Genomic DNA, 22,651 nt, shown 5'->3' on the forward strand with positions numbered 1-22,651 from the left:
TGTACGTTTATTAATCTGGGGAGAAGATTAGCAGATTGGCAGGTAAAAGGGGCTACAGAAAGACAAGCACAGGGAAGGAAGGCAGGAGAGAAAAGAATGGAGGATGGAGTAAGAGAGACATACACACACGCAGACTGAGAGGGAGAGAAAGAAAAAATGAAGTAGCAAAAGAGAAACTGAAAAGAGGAGTACACTAACAGCAACAGAGAGGGTGGGAAGAGAGAGAAGGGATCTACAGATACACCGAGAGGTAGATCTGAGCTGAGTGGGAAAGGGTTGCTCGATGTCTGTCCCACCATGCCTTGCAGCATGGTCTGCAGCCACAGCAGCAGCGAGGTATGGTCCACCTTCAGACTGGTGTGAGGCCCAGAAAACAAGGAGGTAAGAGCAGGACCCAGGGAGGGTAATGCACAAATATTAATCTGTTACATTGAAGGGGGAGTGAAGAAGACCACCTGGCGCACAGGAAGTAGCACCAGTGAAGCAAGGGTTGGCATTAGAAACCTAGTGACTATTTGTGTCAAGAGATGGAAGGAACCACCTGCATGAGACTTGCCCGCTCCTGGAGAGCGACTCCTATTGTTGCACTTGTTCCTGCAGAAAGCAACTTCCGCCTATTGTTACTGCTCACGGCCACATGCAGCTTGGTCCTAGTGCCTGCCTTCTGCATGACCTGCTGCCACATGTTGCCTAAACCCACCCTGCAGTACATACACACACTTCCATCCCTGCTCCAACCCTTCCCCGCACACATTTCAGTCAATGCAATCGTACCAGCCTCGATGTAGCTGAATAAAGAATAGAAGTGCCACGCTTGCAGCAATCCGCTCTACGGCATGAATGCACTCCCAAAAAATGTAAGATTATGCTGCATGCTTACCCCATTACAAAGCATAGCAATCCAATGTAATGTTTTCCCCAGCAGCACTATGCCAAAACAAATAAGAAAAAAAACTGCAGCAAAAGCTGAAACAGGGAGGGCAAAAATTATCTGTAGAGCATGAATAGCCATGCAGCCTTCCTAAACACAGGGTTTTATACAGGGTGACCAGATTTTGAAAAGAAAAAAACTGGACAGGTTAGACATAAAAGTAGGACTAAACCTTTAGTCTCACTTTTATATCTGTCCTGTAAAAGAGAGAGTGTGTGTGTATATATTTATATATATCCACATATATATATATATATATATATATATATATATACACACACACACACATTCAGACACACGAGAGCAGGCAGCAGAAGTATTTTATTTAAAACTCTAGAGCTGCATGTGAAAGGAGAGCACACCTTTAATTTCTGATGCACAGGTTGACCTGACCTTTGTCCCAAAAGCCAGGACATTTATGTAAAATGAACAAAAACGTCGGGACAGTCCTCTGAATACCGGGATTGTCCAGGGAAATCCAGGACGTCTGGTCACTCTATTTTATAGTTATGTGCATTCGGTCATTCCGAAGGGAAGGCGGGAGATGCCGTTTATGTAATTCACAAGTGTTGAGGCAAGCAGTGGCTAAATGGAAGAAGCACGAGGGTCACTCCCAGCGCACGGGCTGCGCCGACCCCCCACAGCTGTAAGCACAGGTGAGCTCCCCCTCCCCCTCAGGACGAAAACGTGACTCCAGGCCTTATGTTGTAAGGGCAGTCTTCACCTCGGTGCCCCCAGGCCGAAGGTGAAATACCAGACCTGTCTCTTGCTTACTCACAAAAGACAGCCTTCTGCCTTGAAGTTACTCGTTTTCCGAGACGCTTCGGTTCCGCCCGTTCCCTTCACCCCCGACTCCGAGGAGAAACAAAACCTGTTCACCACAGCCTGGGAACTTAGCGGCGCTTTTCATCCTTGAAAAGGGACACCGGACCCTGAGCCACTGAATTGCGCCAGAGCCTGTAAATCTGATTTTCAATGCATTCCTCACCTTCAGCTGCTGCTGGAGCTCGCTGTTCAACCTGGCCAGCACGGCGTTGGCCTCTTTGTTTTTGCGAATGGCTGTCTGGATGGCCCTCTTCTGCTTCGAAGGCTGCCTGCGAGGCGGGAAATAAAACACAAAATAAAATAAACCTCTTTGAAACAACCAATGATCCACGAGAATGGAGCCCAACTACGAGAATGGAGCCCAACTGCGAGAGCCCAGACGCCCCCTTTGTGCCTGCGCATGTGGTACGCGCCATTCCGAAAAAGAAAGTATCAGCATCACCAGGGTTTTTAAAAACGGTAAACCAATCTTTCGAAAGTAGATAGAAGGGACAGGTGTGGCCGCGAAAGGCAAAGCACATCACCCGCACCACTGGAATTATATGGCAGGGGAGGACCAAATGATGCAGGGAGGGCTAGATTATGTAGCAAAAGGGGCAAATTATGTGGCACATTTTGTGATAGTTTTACGTAATTTTGTCATCTTTACCCATTGTCACACTGCTTGGCAAAGACATCCTCATTAGTACCAGTTTAACAACCAATTACAGGAATAAACACTTCGAAGATTACCTGTCAACCCTTGCAAAGGGCCTTCCATTGCACAGCAACATGTTGCCACGTTTTTATAACTTTTGATCCGTTTGAACTAGACCAAGTTATTATTTTTTTAAATCTGCAGATTATGCAACAGATGGATTACGTGGCAAACGCAGCAAATCCATAATTATGTGAAAAAATGCCACAGAATCACGGTATTCCAGTGGTTTTCCCTATCACCCATTGGCCTTTATTACAAGTTGGACAGAGAAGTATATCCGAAGGGTATACTGTTCCAGCAAATTTCATTTTGATTGGTGTCCCACATCCTGAAATGCCAGGTATGGTGTAGGAAGTTGGCTCTGTATATACTATTTCAAAGTAAGAAATAGTGTGCACAGAGTCCAAGGGTTCCCCTTAGAGGTAAGATAGTGGCAAAAGTAGATCATTCTAATACTCTATTTTGTGGTAGTGTGGTCGAGCAGTAGGCTAATCAGAGGGTAGTGTTAGGCATTTGTTGTACACACACAGGCAATAAATGAGGAACACACACTCAAAGATTTACTCCAGGCCAATAGGTTTTTATATTGAAAAATATATTTTCTTAGTTTATTTTAAGAACCACAGGTTCAAGATTTACATTAAACACTTTAAGTGTAAGGTACTTTACTTAGATACTTTAGGAACTTTGAATAAAAGCAATATCATATACAGTCTTTGTAAAAATGGCAATAAGCTATTTTCAAAGTGGACACTGCAAAAATCAACAGTTCCTGGGGGAGGTAAGTAAAGGTTAGATTAGGAGGTAAGTAAAACACTTACAAGTCTCAGTTCTGGGGCACAGGCAGCCCACCGTTGGGGGTTCAAGGCAACCCCAAAGTTACCACACCAGCAGCTCAGGGCCAGTCAGGTGCAGAGCTCAAAGAGGTGCCCAAAACACATAGGCGCCTATGGGGAACAGGGGTGCTCTGGTTCCAGTCTGCCAGCAGGTAAGTACCTGCGTCCTCGGGGGCAGACCAGGGTGGGTTTTGTAGAGCACTGGGGGGGGACACAAGTATGCACACAAAACACACCCTCAGTGGCACAGGGGCGGCCGGGTGCAGTGTGCAAAGCAGGCGTCGGGTTCTGTATAGGTTTCAATGGAGGGACCCGGGAGTCACTCTAGCGGTGCAGGCAGGCACAGGGGAGGCTTCTCGGGATAGCCACCACCTGGGCAAGGAAGTGGGTTGCCTGGGGGTCACTCCTGCGCTGAGGTTCGGTTTCTTCAGGTCCTGGGGGCTGCAGGTGCAGTGTTGGTTCCAGGCGTCGGGTCCCTTGTTATAGGCAGTCGTGGTCAGGGGGAGCCTCTGGATTCTCTCTGCAGGCATTGCTATAGGGGCTCAGAGGGGTCGTCTCTGGTTACTCACGGGCTCGCAGTCGCCAGGGAGTCCTCCCTGAGGTGTTTGTTCTCTGGATCTCGAGCCGGGGGCATCGGGTGCAGAGTGTGAAGTCTCACGCTTCCGGCGGGAAACGTGCAGTCTTTGAAAGTTGCTTCTTTGTTGCAAAGAAGTAGCTGGTTTTGAACAGGGCCGCTGTTCACAGGAGTTTCTTGGTCCTTTAGTCCAGGGCAGTCCTCTGAGGCTTCAGAGGTCACTGGTCCCTGTCGGATGCGTTGTTGGAGCAGGTTTTCGAAGTTGGAGACAGGCCGGTAGGGCTGGGGCCAAAGCAGTTGTCGTCTTCCTCCTTATTTGCAGGCTTGTAGGTCAGCAGTCCTTCTTGTTTCTTCAGATTGCAGGAATCTGATTTCCCGGGATCTGGGGAGCCCCTAAATACTGAATTTAGGGGTGTGTTTAGGTCTGGGAGGGCAGTAGCCAATGGCTGCTGTCCTTGAGGGTGGCTACACCCTCTTTGTGCCTCCTCCCGGTGGGGAGGGGGGCACATCCTTAATCCTTTTGGAGGAATCCTCCAAACTCAAGATGGAGGATTTCTCAAGGCAGGGGTCACCCCAGCTCAGGACACCTTAGGGGCTGTCCTGACTAGTGGGTGACTCCTCCTTGTTTTTCTCATCATCTCCTCCAGCCTTGCCGCCAAAGTGGGGGCAGTGGCTGGAGGGGCAGGCATCTCCACTATCTGGGATGCCCTGGGGCGCTGTAAAAAAAAGGACGAGCCTTTGAGGCTCACAACCAGGTGTTGCAGTTCCTGCAGGGGGAGGTGAGAAGCACCTCCACCCAGTACAGGCTTTGTTCCTGGCCACATAGTGGCAAGGCACTCTCCCCATGTGGCCAGCAACATGTCTGGGGTGTGGCAGGCTGGCAGAAACTGGTCAGCCTACATTAGAAGTCGGGTTGGTATTCAGGGTGCATCTCTAAGATGCCCTCTGGGTGTATGTTACAATAAATTGCACACTGGCATCAGTGTGTATTTATTGTGCTGTGAAGTTTGATACCAAACTTCCCAGTTTTCAGTGTAGACATTATGGGACTGTGGAGTTCGTGTTTGGCAAACTCCCAGACCATATACTCTTATGGCTACCCTGCACTTACAATGTCTAAGGTTTTGCTTAGACACTGTAGGGGCATAGTGCTCATGCACATATGCCCTCACCTGTGGTATAGTGCACCCTGCCTTAGGGCTGTAAGGCCTGCTAGAGGGGTGACTTACCTATGCGACAGGCAGTGTGAGGTTGGCATGGCACTCTGAGGGGAGTGCCATGTCGACTTAGTCATTTTCTCCCCACCAGCACACACAAGCTGTGAGGCAGTGTACATGTGCTGGGTGAGGGGTCCCCAGGGTGGCATAAGACATGCTGCAGCCCTTAGAGACCTTCCCTGGCATCAGGGCCCTTGGTACCAGGGGTACCAGTTACAAGGGACTTACCTGAGTGCCAGGGTTGTGCCAATTGTGGAGACAAAGGTACAGTTTAGGGAAGGAACACTGGTGCTGGGGCCTGGTTAGCAGGGTCCCAGCACACTTTCAAATCATAACTTAGCATCAGCAAAGGCAAAAAGTTAGGGGGTAACCATGCCAAGGAGGCATTTCCTTACATATGGGAACTCCAAGTCAGATTTTACCAGGCGCGAAAATGCAACGGGTAAAAGCGTTGGAGCTTCAGGACCAGCAGTAAATAAAGGCTCAAGCTGGCCCCCACCTCATCCTCACTTTGTGCCGTGAAGGGAACCTGCCCTGTCCCCTGCGTCCCTCCCCACCCTACAGCTCCTACATAGTAACGCACTGTGGCCTTGCAATCTATATACCATATGCTCAGAGCAGGTGGGAAATGAGAGTGTTAAACTCCCCGCAATCAGGCAAAACAGAACTAGAGGACTCAGTAATTTCTGATCTGTCAGGTTAGTTCCCATTCCAGGGAGATTAACTCATGATTCCATTAACTCATGACGAGATACCATCAGGAGTTGTTAATTCCAGCCCTGAGGTCTCTCCACAGTGTTAGCAGAAAACTAATAATGAGGCCCTTTATCCCGTCAAGAAGAGTAGGTCCTGATTCATCAGTCAGCCACATCACCAGGTTCCTGGGAACTTCAATGTATCACTTGAACTTAATGACAACATATTGTCTTTTGTCTATTGTGTTTTTGTCATTAATACAATCTGTAAAATTGACTTTGCATGTACGTCATGCTAAGACAACCACAAGGCAAAATAATAATAATAATGATGATGATAAGATAAATAATAATAATAACAACAACAATAATAACACTAATGCAAGAAAATAAAAATATTAACAAGTAACATTTATATTATACATTATTATTGCAATTATTATAATAATTAACATCAATAACATTATTGTCATTAATGCTACTACAATGATATCGCACTCTTCACCAAGTGAACTGCAAGTAGCCCAAGGTAACAGGTGTTACTGTCGCACTAGGTACTGAATAATCTTTGCAGATTGTCCAGTAATGGGGAGACGGTAGCCGTCCCCATTTTGTACCTATCAACTTTCTTTGATACCATCGATCGCTTCCCCCTCTTAGACAGTCAAATCATTAGGCGCGGGGAGCCCGCTGCCCAATCACGCAGCTGCTTTCTCACTAACCGTCACCAAACCATTCTTCCCCCTTATATAACAAGCTAGATCGGTAAACTGTGGGGTCCCAGGGCTCTGTGCTTTCTGCACTGCCATTTAACATCTGTATGTTACCCTTGACATTACAAAATATAAGTGCCCAGTTTTACATGCATACATTTATTATTCAAATTAACCTTCAGGTTCTTGCCTTCGTATGAATATGGCCTTGACTATGTTAACCAATGGATGGCCAGAAACTTTTTAAAACGTAGTCCTGCCGAAACAATTCTTCTTGTTACCAGGAACCAGATTATCAAATGGAATCCCAATAAACGGCCAACAATCATGGACCCTCCACCAACTACTGATAAAATAGTCAAACATCTCAGTATCCTCATTGACTTAAAACTTTCCCTTGAACCTCAGATCTCCAGAGTCACAAGCACCTGCTTTTGGCATCTCAAACTTGTAAAAAAAATATTTCCTTTAATTTCACCAGTCCACTACAGGTGTGTATAGAATGATTTAATCCAGTTGAATCTGGATTACGGTAATTTGTGCTATTTTGCTCTATCCAAATAATTACTAGGACGACTCCAGCTTCTTCAAAACTCTACAGAACACTAAATTACTAGGTTACCTGGCAATAAGTACATCTCCTCTGTTACTCGTCGGCCATAGATCAAAGAGCCCTTTTTACACCATTAGTTATTCTTTTTCAAGGTATCTGTGGTTCTGATCTCTCTTTTCTGACTTCCAAATCCCACATACATGGACTAAAAAGTGCTCTTCCTTCCACTGGCCAACTTTTGCCACCCAAAGTTTGTACCACATTATTTAGAGATAGGGCTTTTTGTGACAGCAGTTAAGGAGCAGAATATACTTCCCACTAATATTCCTAAATGAAGACTCTGAACCACAGCTGGGGCAAAACTCTGCCCAACACAGACAGAAGTTGCAGTCCTCCATACCAGTCAACATATCGAGTAGCCACTAGTATATAAGTAAGATATCTCTATGCTTTCCTCTCTTCCTTTGTTCATAAAATTACTAAAAACCTTGCTTTTAAAAACAACTTTTAAAGTCATTTAAAAAATGTATGTCTTCTATTGATAAATCATACTTTTGTGTTGTGTTTCTTCCACAGCACAAGGACACTCTGTTGCATGTTTGCTTTAGACATTTCAAATAACATAACGTAATGCTCACTTCACTCAACATGGTAATGTGATTCGAACCTGGACCTTCAGGTTACCATTAGATCTAAACCTGATTTGGCTCCAGAGTTCATGACCAGTCCGCAATGGTGACCCAGAAAGATAGAAGATTTGAACAGTCTTGATATAAATTTTGAAGTTCTATAGGATGGCGAACAGGGAGTTGTAATTTGTAGCTCTCATTTTGGTAGTGTCAAGCTGCACATTCTGATTGATCAACCTACAGTGCTGAGAGGTATTTACACACCTAAGAGTACTCATACAATATGCTTCACATGCCTGGTAAAGTAGTCCGTGAGGAGCAGCACGGAGTGGTTCAATCTAGGGCCGGTGCGACCAGTGCAGCTGCATCTGGCACCGTATATGGCGGGGGCGCTGTATTTAAAAATAATATGGGTTTAAAAGCAGGTGAACTTCCTTGTGTGTTCAGTGGTTTCAAGCAACAATAAAAATGTCAAGATAACAGTGATGGCTAATGTTATTGCTGGTGAGAGAGATTAATTTTGTCTAGTGGCAGCTTTGACTCATCATAAAATAGTGCAGCGGGTAATGTGCCTGCTGCAAAGAACGTTTGCCATACAGATCACAAAACTGAGTTTGAGTGAACTATGAGTAGCGCTTTAAAAAAATGAAATGTATGTCAGAGACTGACTATGGAGAGATGAGGGGCACTGTTGGGGAGAGTTAGTGAGGACATTCATTGAGAAGGTGGTCATGTGGGGGTGGGAGGGCATAAAAAGACTGTTACACCGGGCGCCACCAGCGCTCAAGCCGGCTCTGGTTCAATCAATAACAATTATGCTAGGAGGACTATATTACAGGTTTGCGTTTAAACAAGCTTGATTGACAGAAAGACGTAGACGCCAATTAGTATGCTACAGACCATATCAATAACGACTTTAAAACGAACATTTAAAACATAATTAAAAAACATGAAACTAGCATTGAAAAGGCAATCCTTTTCGCTTTTGCTTACTTAGTGATTTTCTAAAGCTTCAGAGACACAAGTAACAGGCACTACATGCGCAGCACTCTGTTCTCCCTCTTTGTGCTCTACTAGGCGCTAGCTGGTACTCAAAGAAAGAAAGTAGGCCTGCAAACGTGACCTGTACCTTAATTGGTTAGAATTAAGATTTTTTGGGAGCTGGCACTCTGACGTGACTGACCCAAACAACCCTGTGATGCTCCAGGTTCAGTCATGTACAATTCACTGTCTGAAGGGTGGCTGGGATAGCATTAATTCTATTGTTATTGGATTTATATAGCGCTTACTCCTATTGACGAGGCGCTTCATGGCGTATTGCTTGGGTTATGTTGAAAAAAGCTAGCACTTTCCAATATATGAAGCTCAAAACAAGTGGTATTTTTTAATGGATGATGAAAGTAACAGAGCGCTCTCCCGTAAAGTAAGTGAAAATAGGTGAACAGGGTTTCTGTTTGGTTTCATGTGCAGTAACAGTAGTCAAAATGGACTAGACCACGTTGTAAAAATGAAAATAACATCACTTTCAAGTGACCATATGTCACATGTGACTCCTCCAGTCAGTTATGGCTTTTTAGCCAGCAACACTTTGCATGTCCGGACGTTAACATCCTGCTTACAGTGTTTAAAAATATGGCAAATCCCAGAAAAGAACATGCTGTTGCCTGAAAAGCAAGTACTTGCTGAATATGTCACACTTGCAGAAGGCCCCTGGCAAGTATTAAAAAAATGAGAAAGCTTATTTTCTGCCTTTTTGTTGGGGACAATGGAAGGTTAATCAGTGAAATAATAAAGATGCCTTTTCAAAGTGCGGATGTTAGCATCCCACTGCCAATGGGCAATCAGTCATATCCCTTTAAAACCTTAATGCCTATCACAATAAGAACCTTCATGGAGTGTGGGCGTTATGGCAAAGTGCCACACTGTACAACAGCACAAGCTAAACATTTCTAGAGTGTCAAGAGGAGTCTTTAAGTATGAACTAAGAAACATTACTGCCCCGCCAAATGACAATTGTTTTAGTGAACTAAGAGGCAAATCAGGGGTCATGTATACCCTTTACACGGTCTAGATTCTTATTACAGACGGAGCAACATTGTAGCTAGCAAATCAAACACAACAAAATGTTTTTGTACAGAACATCTCCTGAATTAACATATTTGAATGTGCTCTTATAGGTGATAATGAACAAGCAAGCTTTGGCATAGCCAATAGATCTCACCTATGTAAGATCGATTGGCTTTGTCAATGTCTTTTAGCCATGTTGTACAGCAAAATTACTAATCATTTGAGAGTAAAGAGCATAGCTCGATCTGCTCACAATCTGCAGTTAGCACTTATTAAATGTAATAAGGTAACCAACCGATTGTTAGCCAATGAGAGAGATTGGCCTTAAAATACTGTAGTGAAAAATGACTTGAAGAGTTTTTCACAGTGAAGGTATGTAAACCTGAAGTAAACATGCCATAGTATTTATATACAGTGCACCCTATCCTATGATAATTTAGGGCGTTTCTGAGGGATGGCTTATAAGTATTAAAAATGGAGTTTAGGCCTGGCAAAAAAGGTTTATTTTGCTAGGTCAAAATGGCAGTTCTGAAACCACACACACGGACTGCAGCGGCAGGCCTGAGGCATGTCAAACAGTGCTATTTTAGTGGGTGGCACGAGTGCTGCTGTCCACTAGTAGCATTTAATCTACAGGCTCTGGGTACAGTGAGTACCATTTACTAGGGACTTGCAAGTAAATTAAAGATGTAAATTAGGTGTAGTCATTTTCAACATGTTTGAAGGACAGTGCACAAGCACGTTAGCGCTAGTTAGCATGGGTAAGTAAAGCCAACAAAAACTGGCTCAGCTAAGAAAGGCAAATAATCAGCTCACTTATTCATAAAACCCATCAGAGACACTACATTAGATATGCCACAACATTTTGAGTTGTCATGATTTACCACAGAGGGTCACTTTTTTGTACGGGGCCCCCTTTTTTTGTAAGTTTAGTATATACCTGTAACACCTTTTTACAGAACACTTACACTTTGTTAATCTGTCTCCACCAGAGACTACTTGTATACATTTGTTGAAAAATCTGAAGACCGCAGGACACAACTGGCCCACCAGATACTTTGACCACAAACCCACTATTCCAATCCAAGACTTCTAGAGAGTGAATGTCATGATTCCCCATGTAAATCTAATAAAGATAGCCACCTTGTAACAAGAGTAACACAGTAAATATTTCAGGGGGAAGCGGTATTTCCTTACTTTTGTATTGAAGGATGTGCCTTGAGTGTATGGGATGATGTCAGACTGATTGTGGGTGACTGCTCCTTGTTTTCCAGTGACTGGCTCTCTTGACGGAATTTCCTTCTCATTGGCTTGGAGGGAGGCTGAGCGAGCTGCACCTCCTTTAGGCAGGGAAATAAAAATACCACAAATTAACCTTCCACAGAACAGTTCAGATACTAAAGCTTTTTTGTCTATCAATAGTTGTACTCAAGAAGAGTTGGGTACCCGAGTATAATGTTTTGCATTGTGGAGAATACACTGTGTTACAAGGATGCAGACACATCAAGTGCACCACCTTTACCTGCCATAGACGGGTGGAGACCCTAGGTACTGAATACGACTTACAGTCAGCTTCCGAACAAGGCTCAGTAAATGGGATGGCGAGTGGACTGGTTGAACATTGTGGTGCTGTATTAGAAAAGTCTGAAGCATTGTCACTGTTATAGTACACTGCTATCATTGATGCGGCCTTGGAATACAGGTTCCTTGCTGAAGGTACTGCAGACTGGAGATTCCATCTATGCTTTGAAGGTGTACAGGTGTCAGATGTCAGATGTCCTTATGTGAAGAGTTAGGGGATGTGCGTGAGGACCAGAAATGTGCTGCAGTCCGGCTGCATTGAATCTAATGCTGCACTGATGTGAGCCAGTGCCACAGAACATATATTTTCTTGAAGAGTCATTTCATGTTTTACATATGAGGTCTTGTCTTAAAGACTGCATGCTAGAGTCCATGGGTAGATGCTTGGGTATTATATCTTTATGTGAAGAGGTGAGTGTCGTTCACAAAGGCAAGAAATGTGATTGGATCATGTAACAGTAAACATGGCACAACCTCTAGGCACCCTAGAGTCACAGAAATGTATATTAGGGTTGTTGCACATTTTTTTTTCTCAAAGTAGCATATGGCACTCACACAACTAAAAGCACAGAGTTAGCAGTTCATCCTTAGTTTCACTTCCCAAATAAAAATGCTCTGTTGATTTCCACCACACTGTGGACCAATGTGCCACTGACTCACCACCCATATAAACACTCCCTCTAAAAGGTTCAGCCGTCTCCCGTTGGAGGACTGCTACCAGTTCCATTGTATAATTTCCTCCAGGTGTAAAATGTATTGTTGCTTGTTGAAAACATTTTTTCAAAACATGCTGATTTTCTTGAGAAGGGCTTCTGTCACCCTGTTTTATGTTCTATGAAATCAAATTGATTGATAAAGAACTTCAGGCTGGTGTACAAACATAGAGAAAGAGGGAAGTTAATGCAGAGTGGGTGTAGGGTGCAATAGAGCTATAAAATCACTGCTAGTGTAAGCATACTTATTCAGGGTGCCTATAAAGACAGCCATTTGTTCACTGTACAAACTTCTGTTCTTCTGTTATTTGTCCCCTCAGTCATATGAATGTGCTGTTCTCTCACAGGATGCCACTGGGAGAAAGTGCACTAGTACTAGAAGCCAGATTGTGGTAGCATTGATCTGCCTCTGCCCAGCTTTCACTCCCTTGGTACCACTGGTTCATCCCTCCTTACCTCTGCTTTCTTTGCCAGAGAGGAAGCACACTATGAACATCAGGGGCAGCCCCTCCACTATGGCAGATCAGCATCACCCCACTGATAAAAAGCAGCAGAAAAATAAAATCCAAATACATTATTATCATTTTATTTTTCCGCTGAGTCTGGAGTGGGGACAACATCCTCCGCATCATCAGGCGGGAGAAGGAGTAGTGGTGCACTTTAAGTACGCATGTCAGTTTGGCCGGCCGTCTGAGGCCAGCCAAACTGACATGCGCACTTAGAACTCTCCACCCGGCTGTATTTCACACCTGGGTGGCGACCAAGCGCAGACTCCCACTCCCTCCCTGAGCAGCATTTCAGCCCTCTCAGGCCAATCCCGGTGCTTCTCTCATGCTGTGTAACAGCATGGGAGAAGCATCTGAATTGGGTGGAGTGGGGAGCAAAGCAAGCACTGAGGTGGCAGGAGCGATGCACCACCAGCCCTTCCTGGCAGCAGCCACCTCTGATGAACAGGATAGAGTGGCACAAAGTAGTCACTGCAGAGGCTCAATGGTTAATAATATAAAAATGACATTGCTGAGTGACTTTTATTTTTCCATCATGGGTAGGTGGTCCCTATGTCCTAAGGCACTGGAATTATGAGATTGTGCGGCTCTGGCATTTTTGCCAATGTTATTGATCTGCCACATTTGCCACATAACACCTCATCCGCTGAATATTTTGCAGATTTTAACAAAAAATGTTTCTACTTCAAATGATTCAAAAGTTACTAAAACACAGCAAAACGTGTTGTGGCACAGTGGAAGGCCCTTTGCAAAGGTTGACAGTGTTAACAAGTGTAAAAATAATGAAGTAATTATATCAGAAAATGTGTTGCATTTATGCCTAATAATTTAGTACACTCTGCCACATAATTAGGTCTTCTCCTGCTGCATAATTCCAGTGGCCCTGGTCATAACTGGCAAAGATCTGGTATGATATTTACTGTTAAAGGCGGCATTTCTAGGCAGAGAGGTAATCAACCAATAGCTAATGGTGTTGCCACAACAGTGTTTCCTTACTCAACACTGTCTGAGCTTTAGCCTTAGTATCACAGGACTCTTTGGTCCAGGCTGGCAAGAGTGGCGCACCCCTGTGCATCCTGGTATTCTTTTTGCTTTTGGCGTTCTCACCGCCCTGAGTCATGATGATCTGGAACATCATGGGCTTGTGTCTGACGTGACTGCAACAATGATGCAGTGAAAGTTTTGGAACCTCAGTTTCTCTGGTCGGTTAGTGAAAGTGATTGGATATCAGGTGATGACTTTCACGAGCTGTATTATGGATATTAAAACAATAACTTTTGTAAAATTATTGGGAATGCTTGAGAGGGGCTGCAGAGATAGTTGATTTAGACTGGGACCACTTTCTGAACTCTCAGGGAGGAAATATTGTTGATTGGGACTTACTTTAACTAATTTCATCATTCAGTATTGGAACTGTCGGCCTTTTTTCTTTCCTTTCATTTGAACTCACAAGATTGGAATTAACTGATTAAATAATAATAATATCTTCAGAAGGGAACTGAGAAAAACAAAGTGACAAATTCACGTGTTTAGTGTATTGTATGTTAATGCCATCTAAGATCACCACATTTTTCCAATTTATGAATCTTTGCCATTTCGTTAAGAACAGTCTTCATGTGTACCTAATAACGTGAATGTTCTTGATTGATGGATCAAAGAAACTGAATGCAAACTCAACTGATAAATCAAAAGAGCAACTTTCTTTCTTTTCTTTAGAAATATTTGCATCGTTGGTAAACGATTGACCTGGCATATTCCCTGAGCGCAGTGAATGCCGCAGTCACCAGCGTTAGGTTCTCTCTTACTTTTCTAATCTCTCTTACCCTCTCTGGTACAGGCGTGGCAGTGAGTCCCTGGCAGGTTAGTACTCAAAGTATTTGTGCCACTGTCTTCATATTGTTAATTATATGTTTTGGTTGACCAATCCAAATCCCTATTCCACCACAATTTAAGGAAGATAATGAACTAGGTGACTGTAAGTGACGAATCACAAGAAGCTCTTGACTAGAGACTTTTCATTAATGTTAATGTAGTCCCATTTTGTTCCAGCAAGAACAACAGAACAACAATGCTTGGACAATATATTTTTTGTGAGCAATTCCCATGCAAGTGGAATGCTCGTTGGATCATACATCATCCTCAAAGAGTAAGCTCCTTACAGCCTGAGAGTGGAAGCCCAAGGAGGAGATACTGGTCGCTGTAGTGAGCCTGCAGTGCTCCTGTGTTATGCAGCATACTGGCAATACTTGAACCAAGGATGGCCTCATGGCCCTCGAGGCCCACACGCCCTTGAAGAAGTGGCTTGATCGGTGGATTGTTGATTTTTGTCCACTCATACATACATCTTCTTGGTCCCTCCAAGCTTACTAATGGCCTTCCTAGAGCCAGACTTCTAGAGCTATGCCTGCTTGCCAGTGGCACAGAAATACCTTTAGACTGCTTTGTCTGATGGCAACCTTAGCTTGAGCAGATGCAGACGAATGGATGTACTTCGTATGAAATGGTAAAGCTGACAAACATATAAAGTCTGTGCCAAAACTCGTTATGTTAATGGACAAACGCAAGGGGTCCGACTGATTGATTCTGTTGCAACATCATATGTTTTAAAGTTAGCTTTTCCCATTTCCTTTTGGTTCATGATTGCATGTTCTCCTTATTGTGTGTGCCGAGCCCCCATTAATTTACATTGGGGGCCTCATCCATGCATCACCTTTATTATAAAGACTTGTAGTCAATGAACACATAATTCAGCATTTGCGATTTGTTTTTATTGCCTGCATTTGTTCTACAAAATGTCTGTGCTTGCTGCATTAGTACACCTGCAACACCTGGACACGTTGTCTCCTTCTCCCTGTAGTTTGCCTATTGTTTTCCTTACTATTGCAAACCTTCATTGTGCATCTTTCATGGAATATGTTGTTCTCACACTGCATTTCAAAACCCTATGCCATTGTATTCTATTTGGTTTAACTCTAGCGAAGCAAAGATCTCATGTAACGAAACAATGAACAGAGGGGCTCAGCACAGAGTCAGCTCTCTACAGACATTGGTCACTTTGGATCAGCCTCCATCAGCCATTGCTTCATTGAAGCGTCTTTCACGTTTGAATAAGCTCACATGCTGCTTTTGTAGCAGTAACTCATTATGAATTGACAAACAACTGAATAATCAGCCCCACTAGAGCCTGTATGTGTGACCTACGGAGGGCATTGGTACCTTGGTGATCCCACACATTGGGTGGAACTAAAAAGAAAAATGGTACCATGAACTCTATCGCCATAAATCAAATTCTCTCCAATTCCATATGGGTGTAGTAGTCTCTACTCTATGGCAATGGCGTTCACTTTGCCAATTTTTTTTTACATCCCCTATGTGTTGAGCTCCACGCAGCCGTTTTCCATGCACACAAAAGCTCCCTGGGGAGCTGGTGTGTGTTCAGCTTTTAATGCTTATGTTCATCCTGGAAGGAATATGGAAAGATGGGACAAACTCCATTCCAAGATGGCCACTGCATTCACATTCGCCAATCGGTCCCTGTTCTCTGTCCTTGTAGGCATTAATGGAGGTAAAGATGGCATCGGTGATGCATCTGGGTCTAGCCTCAAGTTGTAGAAGCAGCAGGTTCTTGGCAAAATGCAGGTTATAATGAAGCAAAGTCCCCGGGGAAAGATGGGCGTACAGCCGCAGAAGAGGAGGCATCTCTCTGGCTGCACTTCAGCCAGTCCGGCTGAAGATACAGAGGCTGCACTGCAGTTCGGATAGATGTATTGATGGACTAGCAACTAACACCTAGAGGAGTTTAATTGCGCTAGGGCTGGGGAGCAAGGTGCTGAACTCAGCTTCCAATGCTTCTGCTTTTCTTCCATTTCAGGCACCCATCAAAGCCGGCACGTACAGAGGAGCAGAAAAAGGTGTGCAGTAAGGTCCTTTTTCTTGCTGCCTGCCTACAGACGATCTCCATGCTAGCTGCGATTGCCTGTCACTAAATACATGTTGTAGGAAGAAGCAGGAGGTGTCCCAAGAGTCTCAGCAGACAGAATGGAGTTACCACAAATGCCGTCTTGGTTTGACTGTGTGACTACACTGTGATTGTGAGCTGCCTAGGGTGTAAGTGCCTGTCTGCTTGGACTGGCTGTCTGCCTTTGCTGTGCCTTCTTAACAGCTATGTGAGCAAACGTCTGCTAGCCACATGAGTACATCCCTTCCCTTTAGGCGAGTGCACGCCTGCCAATGAGTGTCTGCTTGACATATGTGGCTTGCCTCACAAAACAATGATGGACGGAGTGCTGAAACGTTTCTAAAACTCACCCCAGTCACAGATCTGGGTTAAATCCATTGTTCTTTTTCTTACCATGCCATCCCAGTCTGGACCCAGCCATATGCGAATCAGTCTTGACCCTGCTCCCCGTGAGAACAGTCCAGCCTGAAATGCCAGGCTAGATCCTCCCTGGACTGCAGACAAGCATCCTAGGACCGGTTTCGGGATATAACCCCTCATCAACCAGGCTAGCTTGAATCCAGTGGCACAGCAAGCAAGGGGCTCACGTCTGGGCATATCCTGGCCTCATAGGGCAACTTTAGCAACACAAAAAGATGGTGGACAGAGTGATGAAACATTTCAAACTCTCACCCCCCCCAGTCACAGATCTGGGCAAATCCAGTGTTCTTTTGCTCATCATACCACCCCAGTTTGGACCCAGCCATATGCAAATCAGCCTTGCCCCTGCTCCTCGTGGGAACAGTCCACCCCAAACTGCCATGCTAGGTCCTTCCCGGACCGGAGACGAGCATCCTAGGACCATTTTCGGGGTATATCCCCGCATCAGCCAGGCTAGCTTGAATTCAGTGGCACAGCAAGCAAGGGACTCACATCTGGCCATATCCCGGCCACTTAGGGCAACTTTAGCACCACAAAAAGATGATGGACAGAGTGCTGAAACTTTTCAAACTCTCACCCCTAGTCACAGATCTGGGCAAATCCATTGTTCTTTTGCTCACAATGCCACCGCAGTTTGAACCCAGCCATATGCAAATCAGTCTAGCCCCTGCTCCCTGTGGGAACATTCCAGCCCAAACTGCCAGGTCAGGACCTCCCTGGACTGGAAACAAACATCCTGGCCACTTACGGCGACTTTAGCACCACAAAAGGATGAAGGACTGAGTGCTGGGGATGGATTTAACCCAGATCTGTGATGGGTGGTGAATGATTGACAATGTTCAGCATGCCGTTGATTAGCTTTTTTGTGTTACTATAGTTGCCCTAAGTGGAAATGCTATGCTCATGCGTGGGTTCTGTAATCAATGTGCCACTGGATTCAAACTAGCCTGGCTGATGAGGGGTGATACCCCGAAACCAGTCCCAGGATCCTTTTACGGTCCAAGGAGGACCTGGCCTGGCAATTCTGGCTGGACTGTTCCCATAGGGATCTGGTATGGTGAGCAAAAAAACAACAGCTTTAACCCAGATCTGTGACTGGGGGTGAATGTTTGACAATGTTCAGCATTCTGTCAATCATCTTTTTGTGTTGCTATATGTGGCATGCCTGCCAGCCTTAGGAATGCCTGCCTGCCCTTCAAGTCCATCTTTGTACTCTCTGTAAGTGCCTGACAATGCCTATCTACCTGCCTTGTCCATGAGTACCAGCCAATTTGCCTGCCTTGTGATTGTCTGCAGACTCGGTGAGTGTGTGGCTGACCTGTGGGTTGTATCCAAGGTGTGTGTTTCTCTGATGCATGCATGCATTGTGTGCTTCGGGGGGGATGGGGGGCTTGTTTATTTGATGTGATTATTGGAAGGGGATATGTGAGGCACAATTACTAGCTGGAATTAATATTGTTATGGTTTCCAAACAACTTAAAGGCGGGTACCCATGAGATTTTTATAGTAACTTGTATACAGATGAGGGAGATGGGAGGTAGAAAGAAGCAGAGGTCAATTAAAAAAAACAGAAGGGATGGAAGGTCAGTTTTTCATGCAGGATTTTAAGGGTTATGTAAACCTGTTTAAACAGTGTCATTTAAAGATACTTCTCACAGTAAAAAAGGTATTGCAGTTTAAGCAAATTATATGCACCATGAAGAATATATTATAAAAAAACTTTTGTAAACATCCGCCAACTTAAAAATATAACAAGGCAATTAATATAGACACATTGTAGTAACCATCAGTATATTCAGTGCCAGGTTTGTCACCCATTCAATGTCTGGTTTGGAAGGCGCCGCCCCCTTCATCCGCCTGACCCTAAAGGGCACCCCCACAGAGCACACACCATGTCCAGCAGAATGGATATGTCTGGGGTCACCTTCTCCTTCTAGGATCCACCTTGGCTCATAGAGACACTGTTCTCTGGTCTGCCTGTGTCTGTGTGTGTGTGCATGCTCAATGTCTGCATATAGAGTTTGTGGTTTCTGTCCTTCTGGGTCATGTGTTTTCTGTACAGCCCCTTTCAGTCAGATAGCTCTGTTGCAATAAAAAATATTCCCTTTGATGCAGTCTGTGGCTGGTAAGCTTTAATATCCAAAAGTGCTATTCTGGAGGTTCCCTTCCTCCAAGAAGCTAGCTAACATTAGACAAGGTAGTTAGGTTTTTTAAAGGGGAATTATTTAGTCTACATGAAATCAGAAATTAAGCAAAAATTGCAATTTAGCCTAATACTGATCCTTCTAAAGTAGTGATTTGGATTTATCAATGGTCTCCAATAATTGTCGGCTGCGGATAGCCGGGCAAGCCTCGCTAGCCTTTTTAAAGCTTTCTTAAAATAGGTCCCATAAAACTCCTTTTAATATTCTGCACGTTTTGGTTATTAAATTCCTTTTGGTGAAATCAAAAAGAGCAAGCCGCTCAATCACACCATAAACACAAATAACATGCCTCAAAGCAAGTTGGTCTGTGTGCGAACCGTAGGTAAAAAATACTTATTGGATTTGTCAGTGCTTATTTTTTGGAAGGGCTGGTGGCAATTAGTTGACTTTATGAATGTGCTTCACAGAACCTAAGTACATCGATATGCGCATCCAGCATGCCTATATCAGCAAGGTACAGAGGTAAGATGTTTACACAAGTGTGTGAGTTAAATTCCATTTGTTTGAAAATGGATAAAAAAGAAGGCGAGAGAGAAAGGCAGTAATACAGCGAGAGAAGGAGACAGCAGGCAATGAAAAGACCCCGCAAGAGTGACATGAACTGAGAAAGATGTGTCGGGGTGGAAGGAAGAGACATAAGGTGGAATCAAGATGACCCTTTCATTCGGTAACCCGGACAAGCAGCGGCCTGAAAACACACCTCAGTACTAGTTTATTTACAAACTAAGCACTGAACCTCGAGGCTTATATTTCAACGCAATCTGACCAAATACTAAATCTGCCCTAGTTTTGCTAACACTTTAGTTTTCTAGGGCACTGCCAGTCGCGCGCCCTTCCGCCTACCTTTACCAACCTCTGTAGATGAGCCCTGGAGCCATCAGTGCTCATAAGAGTTGAACTGTTCATCCTTTCCTGGCACCGAGAGACTCCCGTGAGTCACCGCGCGCCCTGTGCACGAAAGCGAGTCTCCGCAGACGGTAGAGGTTTGACAAGTGCAGCCCTGGGGAGTTTCGTCATGACAGCTAACTTCAGGCCAGCACACAGCATTACACGGGTCTCAGGTTCGTCAACAATGTGATAAATGACACTGGGTTGGTTCACACAATGGTGTACATGACACAGGCCTATCCTGACTTTCTGGTGTGCACAACATGAGGACGTGATCTCTGGACTGAGACTACACGCCTCACATGCTCCGAATGCTTGACATCAATCAGAACAGAGCTTCTTTTTTAAATATGGACCTCGAAGATGCCTGGATTGAAGTGCGCAGTCATGCCACATAGTGGACTGTGATATTGCATGCACCTGTTCAATGCAACATACTTTTAGATGTGGCCATAGCAGAAACGGCTTCCTACTCTCCGGCCATTTTATCAACGGCCCAAATTAATTTCTTCTAAGACTTGAATTTTTCTTCTAGAAATTTTGATTTTCATAAGCCTCTAGAAAAAAATGGCAGTGTCAGGGCACGCTAGGACATGTGCTGCAGTGAAGTCAAGCAAATCCAGGCTTCTAATTAATAGGGTTAGCTATTTGAGATAAAAATCTGCCAGAGGTGAAACCACACCTGGGAATTTACTTCTTTGGTAGGCTTTGATCCATCATTTTCCACCTCAATAAAAGTGATGGGTTTTACAATTCCCTCCCGGTGTCAGTCTCCCCACATGCCACCAGCTCAATCTGCCAATTTGTACCTCTAGTCTCTGGGATTGATAGATCACCTGCTATTGCCTGCCCAGCGGAGAACAGTAGCATGTACCCCAGTTATTCTCTCTTGAATTTTCATACCACGTTACAAGTGTCCCTCAATCCTCATTTGTTACTCTTAAGGCTGTTCTTCAATCTACTATAGGTAAATCCTCCACGAGAAAAGTTAACCAAATCTCCCCCACCATAAGAAATGTACACTGTCCAACCTTTCAAAAGAGAATGAAGTTTATAATAAATCACCTCTCTGGCTAGATTCAACTTCATGTCAGATAACCAGGAATAAAAACTCACTCTGTCTCGAAGAACAAAAATCCAAAATCTCCCAAACTCTAAATGTGACTTTCACAGGTGCTGCAACAAACGTTTAGAACTCCCTACCTGTCCACTGTCTCGTTCAGAAAACTGGTAACAGCTCAAGTTTACCTCAATTACTTATTAGTTTCAGATCTCATATTGATGACTTTGCATATTTCCTACTGTTCATTATTGTGAACTTCTGTTCTTCCGCTATATGTTATGTGTAAAACACATTCTTGGGCATCTACGCTAAAGAAAACCAAACATAGAATAGGGGCACAGTACACAGGCCTCAGGGGAAGAGAATAGATACAAGTGGAGAATACAAGACATTACCTCCCGTCCCTCCCTCGCCTTCCTTTTAACCAATGAGGCCTCCCGCCTCCCCCCTAGACCCTCCCTTCCCCTTTCAAAAACCCCCCCACCCTTATCCCCTCCTGTTCTTTTGTCTAGCCCACGCTAGACGTATCTCTTTTCCTTTTCTTACCTGCACGGCAGGGCCTGGAGGTCGTCGAAGGAGGCACTCCTCGGGACGCGGAGCTCCGCGAGGAGTGCTACGGCTGGGTCGCGTCTTGGACGAGCAGCATGGCTGCTGGAGAGGCGTGTACTGGGGGCCGGCAGACGGGGTCAGCCGGCCCTCTGTGGCTGGGGCGTTGGTTTCCGGGTTTCCGCGCCGCGGAGCCGCGAGGAACCGAGGAACTTCGATTTTGGGTTGCTTTTCAGGTAGGACGGGCGTTCTGCCTGTGATTTTTATGGAGCCCTGTTGGGGGAGGACCGGGGTCCTTTATATAGGGTAGTTTTTTGGAATGGAAGTCAGTGTTTTTTGATGGTTTACCATGCCTAAAGCTCCAGCAAAGAGACGTAGGATTGTCTCTTCTTCCTCCTCCTCGGAGGGAGGTGAGGATAGCATTGCTCTTCCTGAGAACCCACAGGTACCTGACAGGGGTACTCCCCTCATGTCTAGAGAGGAAGTGCAGGATATGATTGAGGTAGCTGTTACCAGGGCACTGCAAGCTGGCGTGGCGAGGTCTGCTCAGCCTAAGCGTGCGCACTCATCGGTAGCAGCAAGGAAATCCTCATCAGAGAGTGAGGATGAGGCCCCATCAACGTCATCTGGGGGGAAATATGTTTCCAGAGAAGAAATGTGGGAAGTGATGGCACATGTTCGGGACAATTTGGGTTTCCCAGTGTTTCAACCTACAACCTCGGATTCTCATTTATTTCCTCAATATCAGACGCCTTCAAAGTTTGCCATGCCTTTCCAGGGACCTGTGAAGGATATGGTGTTTCGTGAGTGGAAGGATGTGGAGAAGGCTCAAGTTCCACGATTCCTTCAGAAACTTTACTTACTTGAGGGTGAGGAGGTTTTGCCTCCTTCAATATGCCTGGACTCTATTTTGGCTACTCTAATTGGCAAAACGGCTGTCAATCCGGAGGATTGTGTGCCTACAGATGCCACAGACCGTAAAGTGGATTCGGGTCTTAAGAGGGCTTTTGCTGCGGAGAATCTGGCGCTGAA

General features: G+C 44.9%; 1 protein-coding gene across 5 annotated transcripts in view; it reads right to left on the minus strand.

Moving 5' to 3' along the window:
• Positions 1-22,651, minus strand: part of REPS2 (RALBP1 associated Eps domain containing 2) — a 636,764-nt gene that overhangs the window by 1,562 nt on the left and 612,551 nt on the right. For all 5 annotated transcript variants that reach the window (XM_069204533.1, XM_069204534.1, XM_069204532.1 and 2 more), the window contains exons 18-19: positions 10,938-11,080; positions 1,920-2,025 (exon numbers count right to left, since the gene is read on the minus strand). In XM_069204533.1, the coding sequence (XP_069060634.1) occupies positions 1,920-2,025; positions 10,938-11,080 (249 nt within the window). The remainder of the gene's footprint in view (positions 1-1,919; positions 2,026-10,937; positions 11,081-22,651) is intronic.

Source organism: Pleurodeles waltl, chromosome 8, assembly GCF_031143425.1.
Source record: "Pleurodeles waltl isolate 20211129_DDA chromosome 8, aPleWal1.hap1.20221129, whole genome shotgun sequence".
Classification (NCBI taxonomy): Eukaryota; Metazoa; Chordata; class Amphibia; order Caudata; family Salamandridae; genus Pleurodeles; species Pleurodeles waltl.